Source organism: Amblyomma mixtum, chromosome 1, assembly GCF_055824585.1.
Source record: "Amblyomma mixtum isolate Tamu chromosome 1, ASM5582458v1, whole genome shotgun sequence".
NCBI classification, from domain to species: domain Eukaryota; kingdom Metazoa; phylum Arthropoda; class Arachnida; order Ixodida; family Ixodidae; genus Amblyomma; species Amblyomma mixtum.
In genome coordinates, this window is record NC_143012.1 from 21,590,895 (window position 1) to 21,608,278 (window position 17,384).

Sequence of the window (17,384 nt, forward strand, 5' to 3'; positions counted from 1 at the left end):
TGAGGGGGGGGGTTGGCGTCTCCTCTCTCGTCTTCTTCTTTTAACGCCGTGACATCAGTTTTTCACTGCTTTACATTCATATATGACTGGGAACCCTCATCACTCCACTCCAGGCGCAGCGGTGCCGCGAGTAAGCGAAGCGCCACTGCTCTGGGTTGTCAGGGGCTGTCTATCGGTAGGGCTTGTGCGACCAAAGTTGCCCTTGCTGGGCAACCACTCATGACGAATCATTAACTTAACTGTCACTTGCCATGGTGGGCAGTTTGCTCGCAGTCCGGTGGGCGGGGCTTCACCTAGGACTTCACTTTTTGCGTGACATGTCCCCTCTAATGCTCACTTATTAGTAAATGACACGTTTACATGTCCTGCGTCTCAGCCATCCTGCTCCCTGAGAAATCTCGGGCTGTGACACGTACCATGCTGTTGTCAGCTTCAGAAAGAAAGTTTACCTTTGCCTCTTTTGACATAGAACATTCCGACGATGGGAACTGACCAGGGTTTGTTAATGAGTGCGTGAGTGCCAAAGAAAATGATTGTTGTGGTTTGCCTCTTCGGACATGACAGATACCTACGAGGGGTGATTGGTCAGTGTTTGGCTGGGAATCCCAAAGATAATTATTGAAACGACTGAAGGAAATCTGCCGGTTGCAGTAGCGAAGTCTTGTTTTTGTTGACTGAGGTGCGGGCGAAGCCCCGAAGAAGAGAGGCGACGCTCACTGGTCGAGTGGTACGATGTGGCTTTTATTTTACGAGCACACAGTATTTCTTCAGACAAGTCACGTGACACTTAATAGCCAATTCTCAAGTACATATCTACAGAGGCAAGACATAAGACAATCCTCGAGAGTTAAACCAGAACCAAAACTACATGTACAACATTAGTGTAAGAACAGACGGCACATGCCCTCACTAGGGGATCGGCCAAAGGTCTTCAAGCATCGATTGCTGTTCACCTGTATATTTACGCCGCCAATAAATAAATAAATAAATAGATACAGATGAAACGCATGCTGGAGTGCAACACCAGTGGATGCAAATTCGAGTATAGGGCATGGACTCTCTCTCGTGTTGTGTTGTGTCCCTGGAGAATAGCACTTACCCACGAGAGGGATGGGCCACACGGGAGGATCAAATACAGGTAATAATCTGTGTGATCTTATCAAAAAATAAAAAAAGGATTGCAGAAAGGGGAAGAAAAGGATGAGGGTGAGTGAGATCAGTGTATCCCGAGGATTTATTCATCTTTTTCGTCGTGCTTTTTCGTAGCTCAACTAACCAAATCTCTTCTCCACCTCGGGCACTGAACACGAAATCAACTATACGAAGGCTCTGCTAGACGTGCAGCGCCAGATGCCTTGACCAACTTCAACACTGCTCCGCACGCGTACGCTATGGAAGACAACAAAGTGTCGCCGCCACCCAAGGCGTGCCGCGCGTGCTCCCGGCGCATTCAGATTGGAACAAAATTCGCTGCAGGTCGGACGGCGGGTCCTCCTCTCACGGTCCTTCGACCAGTATTCGGCCCAGAGGCACCCGGCGAGCGGGTGACCGACCCGACAGCGCGACGCGGTAGTCGAAGAGCCCCCGAGGAGTCCGAGACCGTTGGAGCGCTTTCCGGCCGGCCAAGGTTCCCGCAACGCCAGTGGGAAAACAACACCCCCGAGGAGTCCACCTCGGTGAGCCGTCACATCTTTAAACACACCCCTCAGCCGTCACCATGCAGAACCCCATGGGCCAGCAGAGCGCGCCGAGCACTTCCTCGGCTGCCCACGGAGGGGCGGCGTCTTTTGGCCGCACCCCTTCAACCACAGTCATCCTCAACCTGAGTCGCGAGAAGCTGAACCGTGGTGGAGCTCGGCCCATCTTTCCGTCGGCGTGTGCTCTCCCGACGCTACAGGCGAACTTCCAGCGGATGCAGATGGCCCAGGGGATGGGCGGCGGCATGCAGCAGCCCAGCCTGGGCCAGATGCAGGCGATGATGCAGCAACAGTCGGGTCTCGGACAGCAGCGGTCCATGGCTGGCATGTTCCCGGGAATGCAAGGCATGCAGGGCTCCATGGGCGGCGGCCTCCAGGGAATGCCTGGAATGCAGGGGATGGCCGGAATGCAGCAGAGTTCGCCGAGCATCATGGGACAGGCGTCAATTGGCGGAATGCCCCCCGGGAACGTCTCCATCGGCCTCAACATGGGCTTGGGCGGCGCGGGCGGAATGGGCAGCATGGGCAGCATGGGCGGCATGGGTAGCATGGGCGGCATGAGTGGCATGGGCGGCATGGGCAGCATGGGCAGTATGGGAAGCATGGGCAGCATGGGCATGCAGCCGCAGCAGCAGCAGATGAGCAACCTACTGGCGCAGCAACAACAAATGGGGATGCTGGGCCAGCAGCCGAACATGCTGAGCGCACTGCAGAATCAGCAGGGACGGATGCTCGGCCAGCAGAGCTCTGGACAGATGATGCCCATGGGTTCAGGCATGATGAACCAGCTTACCGGAACTGTGTCGTCCAATCCTCAACTGGGGATGCTCAGTGCCAGCCTCATGAGCTCCTCACCGCAGCTTCAGCAGCAGAAGTCACGTGAGTGTCAACAGCTGCTGTCAGCAGTGAAGTGCCAATTCTTCACGCGTTCTTGACGAGCATATGCTGACGTGATCGACTCGGAATTGGGGCCTCTTTTCGTGTTAATTTTTGCGGAGATACCATTGGTAATCTTAACCAACCAGTAGCTTGCGTAGACGGGCGGCCCGAATTGTGTTAAAACCTGGGCGCTCTTTGTGCTTACTTATCAGCTGTTGATGAGAACGCACAGAGGATTTGAATAATTTGCGTTTGGTTGTTGAACGAAGGCCAGCACCCCGAGGCAGACTGGACTGAGCGTTTTCAATTGAAGACAGCACCATAACACGCGTCCTATAATGTGGAGTGAAATTTTTGAGCATGAGGCGAAAGGCTTCAAGTAATACGTCATTGACATTTGAGTGCGTGAGGTCAGCAGACCTGTGGAAGCCTTCCCCTCACGCTCCTAGGATTCACTTCGTTGCGAACCGGCTAAGTGACATCATAGCGAGGAGAGAAAGAAACTTCGAGCCGGACGCGCAGCAGTAACTTTTGCCGCAACCATCGCCGTAGGATCAGTGTAGATGGCTGCTGTGCGCGCCTGTCCTTTCTCTCATCGCTTGACTCGAAATATTTTTCTCCTACTAGTTTCGGCCGAGCTGGCTCTGCGATTAGATGCCGTAGTGGAGGGCTCCGGAATACACGTGGTCTGTTACTCCTGAGCCCTCCACTACGGCATTTTTTACTATCTTTCTTCTTTCACTCCCACCTTCCTTCCTTACCTAACCGCGCAGTTGACGAGTCCGCCGAGAAGAATTGACAATTACCGCGCTATTCTCATTCCTCAAAAACAATTTAGGATGCTTGTCTGCTGGGCCCGAGGACGCGGGTTCAATCCCGACCGCGGTGACCGCGTTTCAATGGAAGCGAAACGAAAAAAGAGTTCACGATGCCAGTACAAGTTAAATATTCTCATGAGGTCTAAATTAATCCGGAACCCTTCACTGCCGCCGCGGCGACTCAGTGGTTATGGTGCTCGGCTGCAGATCCGAAAGACGCGGGTTCGATCCCGGCTGCAGCGGTCGCATCTCTATGGAGGAGAAATGCCCGAGGCCCGTGCATTGTGGGATGTCAGTGCACGTTTAAAGAACGCCAGGTGGACAAAATTACCCGGAGCCCTCCACCACGACGTCCCTCATAACCTGGGTTTCTTTGAGACATTAAACCTTACAAACCAAACAGTTCTCATTCCACTCGCTTCCCTCACGGCCCGGTACAGGTGTCCACCGAGAAGTGAGCTGCGGCTCCTTTCTTGAAAACGAGTTTTCTTCGATCAGTGTTCAGTGCCTCCTTTAACTAGGCCGTGGGGGAAGGGAGGAAGAAGAAAGAGATGCTGTGGTGAGGGCTCTGGAATAATGTAGACCAGCTGGGGACCTTTAACGTGTACTGACATCATACAAGAAACGGGTGGCATTTGCGTTTCTCCTCGATCGAAAAGCGACGTCGCGGTCGGGTTCGAGGCCGGGTACTCCGGCTTAGTAGCCAAGCGTATTAACCACTAAGCCATCGCAGCGCGTGCGAATGATTCCTGCGGCGCTTGGCTGCTGATACGAAAGACGCGGGTTCGATTCCGGCCGTGGCGGTTCATTTTGGATGAAGGCGAAATTCCAGAGGCCTGGAGCCCTTCACTACGGCATCCCTAATGGCCTGAGTCGCTTAGGGACGTTATACCCTTATAAACCAAGCCAGTAAACCAGCAGAATGCTTCCCGCCTTCTGTAGCGGCGTTTTGATGGTAAGGTTTTGTGTTTATTTTCGGAAAGGAAAGGCGCAGTTACTTTCTCCGTGGGCACCTCAACCGCGCTGTGAGGGAAGCGAAGGTGGGAATAAGAGAGAAAGAGGTGCAGTCGTGGAGGTCTCCGGATATTAACGTCCATGATGGGGTCCTTTAGCGTGCGCAGAGAAATAGGCGTTTTATGCGCTTCGAAGAACCGAAAACTTATTATAGCAAACGATAGACGCAGTAACAACTGTCTCGCACCTCAGCCACACTGTAATAGAAAAGGTGAAGGGTCTGAGTATCTGTTCTCGCTTCGGCGAGCGCGGCTTCGGCCGCTTATGTTTTTTGAGCAGCGTCCGCTCCGGTGGACGCAATTGTTGCTGCGACGCAAGACTTTTCTTTCCTTTTTCTCTTTCCTTTGATCTTTTACCTCTCCTCTATCTGCACGTGGCAGCGGTGGTGGCTTCATAGAGGAGGGAGGAGGGAAAACTTTATTTACACTAATGGTTTTTCCTGCGGTTTGGGGGCATCTTCAGAGACGTCTTGGTTCTACCCCCAGGAGCCTTCTCTGTCGAAGTCGTCCGCCTCTAATCAGTGGTCGGTTGCCCTCAGTCCAGGGCTCCGCTGGCCACTGCCGCCCGTTGAGCTCGCTGTACCAGACCTTGTTGGTCTTCGCAGCGGTCGCTGGACAGCAGAGTCTCCCACTGCTCCGCACTCGGGTTTTGTATTTTGGGGACCACGTCTATGTTTTGGCAAGCCCATGTGATGTGGTATAGTGTAGGTTTTTCGTCGCACCAGGGACATTTGTTCGTGTATATCGTAGGGTGCATTTTGTTTAGCATATGTAGGTTTGGGAAAGAGCCTGTTTGTAATTGTCTCCAAGTGACAGCTTCCTCTCTGCTGAGAGATTTGTGCGGTGGGGGATATCGCATTCTTCTGCCTCTATAGTTTTGTAGTATGGCCGAGTATTCCCTGGGTGCTGGCGCGAGTTCCGCGGTCTCGTCGGAAGCTCGGAAAGTAACGTATCCTCGAGCTATCCTGTCGGCCTCTCGGTTCCCTGCCACCCCCGTGTGCCCCGGTACCCACACAATTTTGTGTCGGATCTTGTCGTTTTGTTCTTCCCGGTTTTTAATTATGTCACTCGCTGCGAGGAGTATACGGAGTGCGTGACGACCTATCCTGCCATTCATGTAATTTCGGCAGGCTGTTTGAGAGTCCGTGAGTATTGTTAGCGACCGCCCGGTTCTATAGCCCTCCGCCACCGCTAGAGCAACGGCTACTTCCTCGGACTCTGCAGCTGTGCAGCCTCGGAGAGACGCGCTGGTCATTTCGCGTAAAGACGAATCGACCACCGCCGCTACAGCGATTTTGGTATCTCCTCCTCTCCAAGACGCGTCTGTATACACGGTCGTGGCTTGAGGAGCGTATGTTTTCTCGATGAATTCGGCCCTCGCTTCTCTTCTGCCTCGATGGAGGTTGGGATCCATGTTTTTTGGTATTGGCGCTATCTTGAGGGTCTTGCGAAGCTCGTCGGGGATCGTTGCCGTCCTCGACATTTCTCGCATCTGCTCGCGGTATCCGAGCCTCTGCAGGAGCGCTCTTCCTGTCGTTGTTTGCAACAGCCTGAGTTTTTGCGACTCAAGCTGCGCCTCTCGTAGCTCCTCAAAGGTGTTGTGTAATCCCAGGGCCATGAGTTTTTCTGTAGACGTGTTGCGTGGTAGTCGGAGCGCTGTCTTATACGCTTTGCGTAGCAGGGCATCCGCTTGTTGTATTTCATTTTTGTTGAGGCACTGGTAGGGTAGGCTGTACGTGATTCGACTAACTACTAGGCTTCTGACTAGTTTTAGTGTGTCTTCTTCACGCATGCCATGTCGCCTGTTGGTGATGCGGGTGATCATGCGTGCGACTTGTAGCGTTGTTGCTTTCAGTAGGGTAAAAGTGTGATTACTGCGCTGGTTGGATTGAACCCACATGCCCAAAATTCTTATTGTTGTCTTTTCGGGTATGGGCGTCCCTTCTATGTAGACGTTGAGTTTTAGGTCCTCGCTGGTTGGGACGGTCCGGTTTTGCTTGCCTCTCCAGACTCTCAGCAGTTCCGATTTCTCGGTCGAGCATGAGTCCTCTTTCTGCGAGGCATTGCTCTACACAAGAGGCCGCTTGCTGTAGCCTTTCTAAAGATATTGGTAAAGAGCGGACACTCCCATAGGGCCCAGCGGGCCATTTGACTGCAGCGCACCAAGCGGGCGGAGTCTCATAACGTCCGGTTTCGGTTTCAGGCGCGCGTAGTTTGAATGCCTGCATGCGCTGCGCCTCTCTGCCTGGGGCGACTTCCGGTTCCGGTTTCAGGGGCGCGCGGTTTGAATCTTAGCATACGCTGCGCCCCGGATAGCCGTTGGCAACGTATAATTAAATAGATTTCTAGTGCTTTTGACCAGCCATGAACGCAGCTGCATCACAGCCTTTGCCAAATATTAGCACTCCACAAAAGACACCAGGTGTTGTGTGAAATGAGAACATTTATTTTGTGCAACATAAACAAAGCCGTGGGATGCGGAGGATCGTTCCTGGCCTCCTGCTCAAGGTGCTCCTGTTGCGGCACCACGGCACACAGCAGGTGTTGCCGACGGGTGGCATCACCTGAAAAATTCGCAAGTATGGTCATTCTCAGTCTCCTTATATTGCAACTCTGTAAACAGTGAAAATGTGCGAAAGCGGCGAGGGAATGAAATTACGAGCGAAGTCAACATGTTTTTGCGAACCTCGCGTGCTGAACGTCGTTGCGCAAAGTACAATACACATACCCTACTACACGGCGGATACCAATCAACTTTTTGCAAGCATTTCTACATTCCCCGACGTTATTGTCTACCTTCTAAAACCTAGGTGGACAGCAGAGTACGCGGTTTGTTCGAGAATATTTCGCACAAAGACGGCCACAACACGGACAACGAACCAGAAGTACACAATGTGTTAGGAGCACTGAGAAATGCACGGGTGCAACGTATGTTTTAAGAAGCATAGAAAATTAAACTATCGGCGCAACAGTTCTTGGTTTTCAAGCTCTTTAGAGTTTAGAAAGCCCGATGCGTTGCCTTTTTTTGCCGGTTTTCAAAAGCGCATTCCTGTGTTGTCGATGCACGGGTGAAATGTTTCCACGAGCGCACATAACGGAGTCTTTCACACGTACGTACATACATACGTACTACAAGAGTAAGGGTTTTGAGCTTTTCGTGCGTCATCTTTTTTTTCCACCAGTCTTGAAAACTACGGTCCCGTACTTGCTGCGCGGGAACGGTCGTCTTCGCCGTTCGCCCACTTTCAAAAAAGCACATTTTAACCTTACACCGACAATTGTCACCCAAAAGAAGTTACATATTGTCGGGGGCCATACAAAAACGTCACGTCCCGAGAAAGCGCGAAACCAAGCAAAACTAACCGCTAGGCACAGCGCGTCGGGCCACAGGCCGTGCGCAGTTTTTTTTTTGTTTCTACGCACCGACCGGCGAGGATGCATCATGCAGCATCATTCCTCCCGCCGCTCCCGCCCACGGCGTAGCATGACACAGCGTGCGCGCACCCTTTACCACTGCGCCGGCGTACTAAGCTAGAGTGCTCGAAATGGAGCGTAATTTTGCATAAAGTGCTTGAAATGTAGCGTACTTTTGCAAAAAGAAAACATTCCTTCCTTAACTTTGCCACTAAATGCAAGAATGCCATGAACAACAGCCGGCTGGCCACAGAGCGAGCGCGCCGCTTTACGAACTGCAGACAGGCAACGGCGGCTGGCGCTGCTGCCTAAATTGCTTGCAATGCAGCGTACTTCCACAAATAAACATTTCTCACCTTGCCGGCGTCATAAACAGGAGGAGTTCTGCGTCGAAGGGCAAGAGAGACGAAAAAAATTGCGGTCTGCCCGCACGAACAAATACGCCGCACGCTTTCACGCACACAAAACTGCCCCACGATACTCGGACGTCTGCTGCTCGGTCTCGGATGGGTCTGCCGCAGTGATGCCAACTCAGGTCAACGTTTTCTCCCTAGATTGACCCTCCAAAAATCCCTAGATTGAAGAAAAATCTTTAGCCTATAATTGTTTAATTGTTAACGCGACCATTTGAGCATTAACAATGCCTCAGCGCAGTTCACTGTTTCGTCCATTGGTTATACATTTTGTCAGACATAAATAAAATCGTGTTAGCCACAAGTGCACCTTTTTTGGTTTTTTTTTTGTAGATTTACCTTACATAGAGGGCCCACAGATGGCGCCAGCTTTTACAGAGACGTGTGCTCACTGGAGAGAAAGATAGTGAGCAACGGGGCTCACGCGCAGCCGACTCCCGTTTCACCGCACCGGCTTTTGAGCTGCTCCTTCAGCCGGCTTATCTTTACGCGCAAAGAACCTATGCAGCCCTTACAAAAATAAATGCAGTTGATACCAAGCTGAAAGAGCTGGCATTATCTGCTAAGCCCCGTCAACCCATTAAGGGTTGTTTTAAGGATTGTTTTAAGAGGCACACAGAAAGACGAAAATGTTTGAATTAATGAAAGGCCCCTTCTCGCCTCATAGAGAACATTCAGAAGCGGTGAAATGGCGTATCTCACCGCACAGTTATTTATTAATCATAGTCGCAATCAAAGACCTTCAAATAGTTTTGGAGCTACTAAGGATTGACGTCCCGAGAAACTGACATAACCAAAAATTTAATCTTGTTATAGTTACACAGCAATGATACAGACGTAAGATTGGTAATTACAAAATCAGCAAGTGATTCCTTACAACTTTGAATGTGTTTTTTGGTTGAACAGCACGTTTAAATCAAGTGGTCTAGCATACGTGGAGAATGCTAACAATTGTGGCACTTTTTGGTAAAGATAAGCGTTGAGCGTAAACGTAGCGCGTTGATCCAGGCACTACAAGTCAAAATTCAACTTCGTCTTTCGTAGAGGAGCAGTCACTCGATGCGCCAGAGATGGCACGCTCGTTAAACAGTTTGAAATTCACATGGTTTCGTATTTCCTCCCTGTGCAGCAGTCGATAATTTCGCGTTGCAGAACTGCGTTCGCCCTCTCTCGGCTCGGCAGAATACTTAAAATAAAGGAGTAGTAATTAGCATTTTTCATAGTTTTTTTTCTGTTCCAAGCGCAAAATAATCAGATACACTTGCCATTAAGCCGCTTAGAGTAGCAATTCTACGGCCTCTCAAAATCCCTAGATTTCACGAAAAAGACGCTAGATCCCTGAAGCAAAGAAAAAAACCCCTAGATCTAGGGATAAATCCCTAGGGTTGGCATCACTGGAGCCTGCCGCCGCGCCGGCCGCGCGCGCGGGCGCGCGTTTAGAGACTGGTGGCGCCATCCTGGAGGCGGCAGATTATCTATTGGAGGAGGAGGATTGCGCGTCATTTCCTGGGGCCAGATTTCGCCAAGTGTCCGCTCTTTACCAATATCTTTCTCTATGGTGGCTTGGCTCGAGCGAGTAGGCAGGCCCGCGCAATTTCCTTTTCATCCTTCTCTCAGTCACAACAACAACATAGGGATGGAGGTAGAGGTGATGCATTCCGCGTCCATCAATACGCGGCCGCCGTGGTTGAGTTTGAACTTGGATACTCCGGCTCGAGTGTGTTTTGGTTCCACTGATCGGCTCGTGTGCCTGGATTTATATACTGATTATTTTCTCCGAGAATGTAGTTAATGCTATAAATGACACTTTGGTGGATTCCCCTACAACATTTGATCAGTACCGTTTCCACTTCAAGTTACTGAGATCAGTTCGCCCTCACCTTACCATCTGCCAGTCGTCCTGGTTATCTCAGTTGTTAAAGAGACTCTCTTGGACAGGTGTGGTCAGGGGTTCGAAACTCCGACCACGACAAATTTTTCTTTAACTTCGAAGTTCCTCTGAAATCTGTATAGCTTTCCTGCGTAGCCGTATGGCTGCGCTGGGGGGGGGGGGGGGGGGATGCTAACGAGTGATTAATGCCTTAAATGTAATGCCCAGTGTTCGTTTTCCCCAGCTTGTCTTTAGTGTTACCACTTGTACAGCCCCCTAACCCACCTTACTCTACCATTGCGTTTATGAATGTACGAACCCAATTTTCGTACACACACACACTACCCCACTTTACGGTCCTGAGACGCTACCTTTTTGGCCACACGAGCCAGGGAACAGCTCAAGGGTAGAAAGTTCGGGCGAGTCGGTTGTTCATGATAAGGGAGTCAAAGCGCGCAAACGACAAGGCGAACACACCGCTGTGTGTGGTTCTTCTGTTTGTACTGTCCTTTTAGCACTTCGACTACCCTTATCATGAACAGCTCAGGCTGATCGTCCGTGCGAGGCTGAAGGGGAAGGCCGGAAAGCTGTTGGACTATGAAGCCTTCCCAGGACGGTTTCTAACTTTACCTCGACATAAAGTTGTTTCTCTTATTGCTGATCATGTCTCATCGTGTACCAAGCAACCAACTAGCCCAACTGCCCACACTATGCGGTGTCTTTATCCTCCTCCATCTGTCATTGCGTTGTCTGAACTCTAGGCACACTGCTCCTTTACCGCAGAGAGCGCCTTCAGCGGAATGATGGCCTCGGGCCGCGCCTCCAAGCCGATGCTGCAGGCCATGGAGACGTTGCAGGGCGGTTCTCCGGGAGTGCAGGGTATCTCCGGGCCTCCAGCGCTCACCGGCACGCCGGCGCCCATAGTCATGTCCCAGCCCATCACCAGCGCCGGGTTGGCCCCTCAGATGCAGCATCTGCTGCTCAAGGGCATGCCCGGCTACAACTCCACGCTTGTACTCATCCTGGTGCCCCAAGATTGAGGGACCCGCCGACCGCCGGGCGCCCAAGGCGTTCGTTTGGACTCGCCAATCCGAGAATAAAACTCAACACCGCATTTTCCAGTTTAGTTTACTTTATGGGGGTTTAACGTTCAAAAGCCGTCTGAACAGGAGAGGAGAACTCCGTCAAGCGGATAGCCGCTTTTTTTTCTCCCCTCCTCTATCAAATTGTATTTGATTTGGTGGAAATAAAGCATTATTTTAAGGTTTTTTTTAAGGTTTTTAAAAGCGACTCAGGCTTTGACGCCGTAGTGAAGGGCTCCAGAAATTTTGACCCCCTGAGGTTCTTTAACTTGCATTAACATCGCAAAGTACTCAGACATCTAGGATTTCGCCTCCATCGAAATTCGAGCGCCGCGGCCGGGATCGAAGCAGAGTCTTTCGGGTCAGCAGCCAAGCACCATAATCACTGAGCCAGCGCGGCAGCTGCACCGCAGGTTTTACAGGTTCTACAGCAAACCTACAGTAGTTAGTTTTGACCACATAAACCTCGAACAAGAGTAATGTCATTTGCATTCCAAAGCGAGCGGGCACAAGGGGAGATAATTCGCAGACTTTAACAGCACATCGTAGTTATACGCAATGGATTGCGGCTGGTGCGCTATTCAAATACCTGTTCCGTATCAATAGTCAAAACTGTTACTAACACCAGACAGCCCCCTCTCACTGGAGCTCCTGTTGATGCTCGTGTGTTGTGGCCATCTACTGCTTCATTTCCTTGTCCATCCAAGGTCACCTGTAAAACGTGAACAGGTATCTTCTTAAATAGTTGGCCGCGTAGGCAGTGCACGCTGTATACATTCTGTACGCAGCTGGCGTCACACTTTTGTGCGCAGTGGGTTAGAAGAAATCTAGATCTTCAAAATTGAACGTGCTCATCTCGTGTAGTGTGATCTAGAGCCGCGAAGCGCTGTTTTATACTGTCTAGCAGCTGCGGCTAGGTGGGGTTTTCGGAGCTCTACTGCGCTACAAAGGGGCATATCCGGCACAGCATCATCATCATGGGCTGACGAGGTCGCACCCTGCGAAAGCTGATCCAGCGCGCAAGTGGCGTGGCGCGAGCCATTGCGGTCTTGAACGAAGGTCTCCACTCTACCAGGGAGATACTCCGACGTGCTCCACAATAACGTTTATTCGCTCTCTCTCTCTCTCTACAAAAGTCCGTGGCCACTCTGGGATTACGATGGTTGTTTTGTTCGCTTAATGAGGAAGTAAAAGAAAGAAGAAAGCCTTACTGATTCATCCAATCCCTTCATTCCAGTCAGGATGGCTCTGCGGCTTAGTTATAATGCGGGGGAATAATGCAGGAAAGTCCATATGAGTCGGTCGACGCCGGTGTTGCGCACAAAAACCCACAATGACAGAAGCGTGTCCTCGGCGCGACACAGTAGACAGCAGTTTCGTTACGAGAGACCCTATAACCAAATTCGTGGTTCCGTGGTTCTTAGTCTTGGTGGTGTTGTAATGCACCTTTTAAGGCGGAAGCCTTTAATGTCTCATCGTTGTAAGCAGCAGTTGTACACAGAAAATGTCACGCTTTTCAATTGGTGGAAACGGTCGTGACGTCACAGTGCGCGAATTTCAAACCGGGCCAATTGTACTTTGGCTAGTAACCATGCAACCAATTGAAGGGATCGTATAGTGATGCTCCAATTAAATGGGTCTGAGCTTAGTTAATTGCCTAATTACCCAATTAGCCTAATTAGCTTTACTAGTCAGGCCATGTAAATAAATAAAACCGATTAAGAAATTGGTCGAGCTCAGGAATCGAACCCCGGTCTTCGGCGTGAGAGACGAGCATGCTATCCACTCCGCCATGCAAGCTCTTTTTTTGTCTTTATTGCGCTCCGCCATGCAAGCTCGATGGTTTGGAATGAGCAAAGGCGCGTCTAGTGAATACGGTGTCTTCACTCACTCTCATCCTCCTCCATTCCCTTCCCGCGAGGTTTAGGTGTCCACCGACAAATGAGAGACAGATACATTTCCTTTCCTCAAAAACCAATTTACTGACGAGCGAGGCGTAGAACCGAATGGGCGATGGCGTTCTATGGACTCCTTGGCAGCGTTGCAAGACGCTGTCGCGTTCCACTCTTAGGGGCATCAGTGACCACACTTTAGGTCAAAAAAGTGCCCCCCTGAATTTTGTGAGACAGCTACTGCGTAATTTCCTTTCCTCAAATACAATTTTCATTTTCTTCATTACGGATCCTCTTTATCTATCTTCTTTCACTCCCACTTCCTCCCTTCCTCTACGGTGTGGTTCAGGTGCCCACCGAGATGACAGAGAATTACTGCGCCATTTCCTTTCCTCAAGAAGCGTTGTGTTCAAAGGGCAAAGCATCGCGCTGAACGGGTGGTGTTCCGTGGACTCCCTGGCAGCGCTACAACGCGCTGTCGCGTTCCACTCCTAAAGGCGAAGCTTAAGCGACATTATTTAGCAGTTAATTAGTATTCAAGCATTAATAAGTAATTAACCATTAATTAGTGATTTGTCATCACTTAGTAATTAGTACTCAATTATATGTGACGCCACCGGTGCCACAGAAACAGCGAAGGTGGTGCGGAAAACGCTTCCGCCTCTACCCACTTTAGACAGTCAAAGTGCCCCCTGAATTTTTTATGTGTTTGTCACAGATTAGCTGGTCTTGTGTAGTTGTGGCTAGAGTCAGCTTCACATATCCAAGGACAGGGAGAGGTTTTCTTTTGTTGAGTTCGTGAACTAACTTTTTTGATATTCGGCAATCCCCAGGTGGTCGAAATTTCCGGAGCCCTTCGCTACGGTGTCCCGCATAGCCTAAGTCGCTTTAGGGCTTTAAACTCCAATAAACCCATAAACCCATCAAATAGGTTAGGAGGAGAGTACCTCAATGCAAAATTTATGGTAGGACAAAAGACTACGGATGCTGAGAACCAGCATGGTTGACATTTAATTCACTCCTGCATTAAATTCCAGTGAAGATTTTGTTGCTCTACCACGCGCTACCACAAAGTCGCCACCAAAAGCGTGCATAGCGATCGATCGTATCGTGGAGACGAGGCGACGTGACGATCACACCACCTGCATGGCGTTCTTGTTTGCGCATACAGTGCGTCATGGCTGCTCGGCGAAATGGTGCCGTGGCAAACAGACCCCTTCTAGGTTCTAGGTAGTTGAACGACAAAGCTATGAGCGCCACGCTTCGCGGTCCACATTTCAGGGACGCTGCTGTGTACAAGTGTGCGGTCTCCATTGGATTTGCCACCGCGCATGCTTGATAGGCGATCTGTCATCGATAAGCGTAAATAATGGTTCCCGGTTTGCTCTTTGTCGCCGTTCTGGGACTACATTGACAATCGAACGCAAGTGTTCCATGAATGGTTCCTAGATGATGTTTACTGCTTTATGACCTTGCCGCCGAACAACTTGGAGCCGGGAAGCAGAGATGTACTGGTTCATTCATTCATCAGTCATTATTGGCAAGGATGGCCTGAGGTATAAGGGGGAAGGGGATGGTTTGGGGAGGTTAGGAGTTTTAGGACGCCGGATACCGAAACGAAGTCAGCAGGGCACTGTATACTGGCTCTGCGCTGTTTTAGAGCGCAGCTCTTAAGCGCCCGTTCTCTGGTTGAACGATGTGCCTTGCCGTCGTTGACGTAACCGACTGCGGAGCGCAGCGGAGGATGAAAAACGGCGATAGCAAAGAGAGCGCCTTTAGGAATACGGAGGAGGGAAGGGCGGCTGCGTAAAGAAAGGGTTAATCGCTCTTAATAAATATGTTATTAATCAACGGAAAACCAAACATGTCGACAAAATTGGCTGTATGGTTGGGTTTGTTAACTTATAATTAATGTTAACGTATTTCGAAAACACGTGCCCCTGAAAAATGGTTGATTCCACACCACCGAACTAATTACCTTCTCCAGTCATTAAGCTATACAGTGCCAGTGTTACTAAATCAGATCAGTCTATCTAGTTTTAATAACGCTCGAGTAACCCGTAAGATTTTGCGTTCAATGTTTCTGGAGTGGCTCGTGTTTGCTTGTTCTGGCGTAAAATGGTAACGTGCTCAATAAAAACATACACATGGTAGTTTAACCTCTCATATGTGCAATTAACGCTTTTTTTGCAGTTTTATGTGCATGTTAACCCTGACTTTTGTATAACATCTCAATATCTTTTTTTTTATTATTTTACTTCACCTCTTATTTTTGTAAATCTGTGATAAAATGTGACCGTGATAAAATGTGTGTGACCGTAATAGTCATTGATATCTTGTGTATAATTTTTTTTTGTACCGCTGTCACTGCTGTCTGCCTCGTCAAGCTGTTACTATAGCTTTTTGCCTGGGAGACCGTCAACATTGTAAAAATGTTGAAAATAAAGGTGATTTGATTTGATTTGATTTGATAATAAGCTCTTACACGTCTCCAACCAAAACGTTCTAACTTGAACGTTTCGAAGCCGGCTCGGATCTTTCTTTAGGGGTGACTGGGTGCAGTGGCTACCGTCTTTAAGTATACATGGTGGGGCAGCAGAGGTCCGAAAGAGTGAAAGCGGTGATGTGAAGGGTGCGAGAGGGGGAGAGGACGTTGGGGGGGGGGGGGGGGGGTAAGGCTGGGAGTCACGTTGCGGTGTGTGCTCTAGTCACAGTCCGCAGACACCCGTGGAGAAAATGTCGAGCCGGCTTCGAAACGTTGGGTTTCAAATTAAAAGAAAATTTGCTTGGAGACGTGTCAGAGGTTATTATAAACTATTAATCATCGTAATATGGTACTAATAATGCATCCTGATAAACGCCCACGATGATTTTTCTTGCTTTCTTTAATGACCCATCTTTCATTGTTTCTCAAAGACGCAGGTGCCTAGCGACCCAGACACGCTGAGCAATTCGAACTCCTTTGGAGCATACTAAATACAGAGACAGTTTCTGTTCCTCACAACTAAGACCTACTTGGTTTGTTTTTTGCGAGAAGGGGTTTTCGGTTAAGACATACAACGTCAATGCCCAGTGTGAAAGCAGCTGCGCTTAGCCCGGAGAAAGCTTCTCGCATGTATTGCTATAAAAGAGGATGACGCCCAACCGAGTCCACGTGTGTTTGGGGGCGCGTACCGCGCGCCTTGCCACGGGAAGAAGAGGTCAATCGCGGTGCCTCGAAAAGCGAAGAGAAAAAAAAATTATGCGCTGCTCCAGCTTGCGACGCGTCATCGTCTAAGGGGCGTCTGCGACCGAGGCCCTGGCGACCGGCAACGTACTTCGCGTCGGTTGACCTCGCTCCTCAGAGGTAAGCTATCCTACTTCGTTTGAGTGACCATCGTGGCAAGCGCCACTTGATGTGTTGAAGTGCTTGCCAGTCTGGCCTTACGCGACAGAGCAACACTGAGTGCTAAGAGACGTGCCGTAGCGGAAGTTTTCGGATTAGGTTCGATCGCCAGGGGTTATTTAACGTGCACTGAAATCTCGGTGCGAGGCAGCTTGAAGATAAAAGAGCATATGGCAGGTTCTGTGTTTACTTTGTCAGCTTTCCTTTCGGCGTAAAGAAGGGGCCGAACTATGACAGTGGACGCTGGATTGACGGAGCAAGCCGAGTAACTTCCGATGGTGAGGCCTCCACATCGAACTGTGTAGGTCTGGGAGGAAACTAGGTGTTTGGTACGCACCGGAGCAGGATTTTTTCCCTGAGGAAGTTGAGAGCGGAGAAAACGGAACAGGAATGACCGATGGGGTGTGGAAGGCTGCTAGCCACGTCCAGATTACAGCAGGGGTGAGGGCGACTCATAGGCGCAGCCTACAGATCCAGACTTCTTACCATCGTATGGCGAGGCTTCTTTTAAAACGTTAGATGTACAAGGGACATTTTTAGGCAGGTGACGTTGTCGTCGTTCGTCACTGTGGAAAACTTCCGCACTGACTTGCTGTGGCTGATAAGTTATCGGGGGGAGAATGAACGCGTTCTTCGACCTTTTGTTGTTGAACTGCCAGTGTCATGTGCATGCCTTACATCACCCTTGCACTCGTCTGTTGTTCGTGTGTGTTCCCTCGCCATTCCGCACACGACTGCCCGAACAATACACAGTTGAAAATCGCACATGTCTCGTCGTCTGTGTTCAACATGTCGTCTTTTGAAAGCACACCCTTCATGCGGCTAAGCCTAGAACAAGGCCTACGCGTACGCTTAACCCTAAGCCTTGTTTCAATGTTTACCCACAGCGCCTCCTAGGAGGGAAAGGCGAAACCACCAAAA

At 50.1% G+C, this 17,384-nt stretch overlaps 1 protein-coding gene across 1 annotated transcript; it reads left to right on the top strand.

The window, feature by feature from the left end:
- The first annotated feature begins 1,717 nt into the window (after window positions 1–1,717).
- On the top strand, window positions 1,718–11,144 carry LOC149365695 (uncharacterized). Its single transcript, XM_089542186.1, has 2 exons — window positions 1,718–2,576; window positions 10,888–11,144. Exons 1-2 carry the CDS (start codon window positions 1,718–1,720, stop codon window positions 11,142–11,144), a joined length of 1,116 nt encoding a protein of 371 aa, XP_089398312.1.
- The last annotated feature ends 6,240 nt before the right edge of the window (window positions 11,145–17,384 follow it).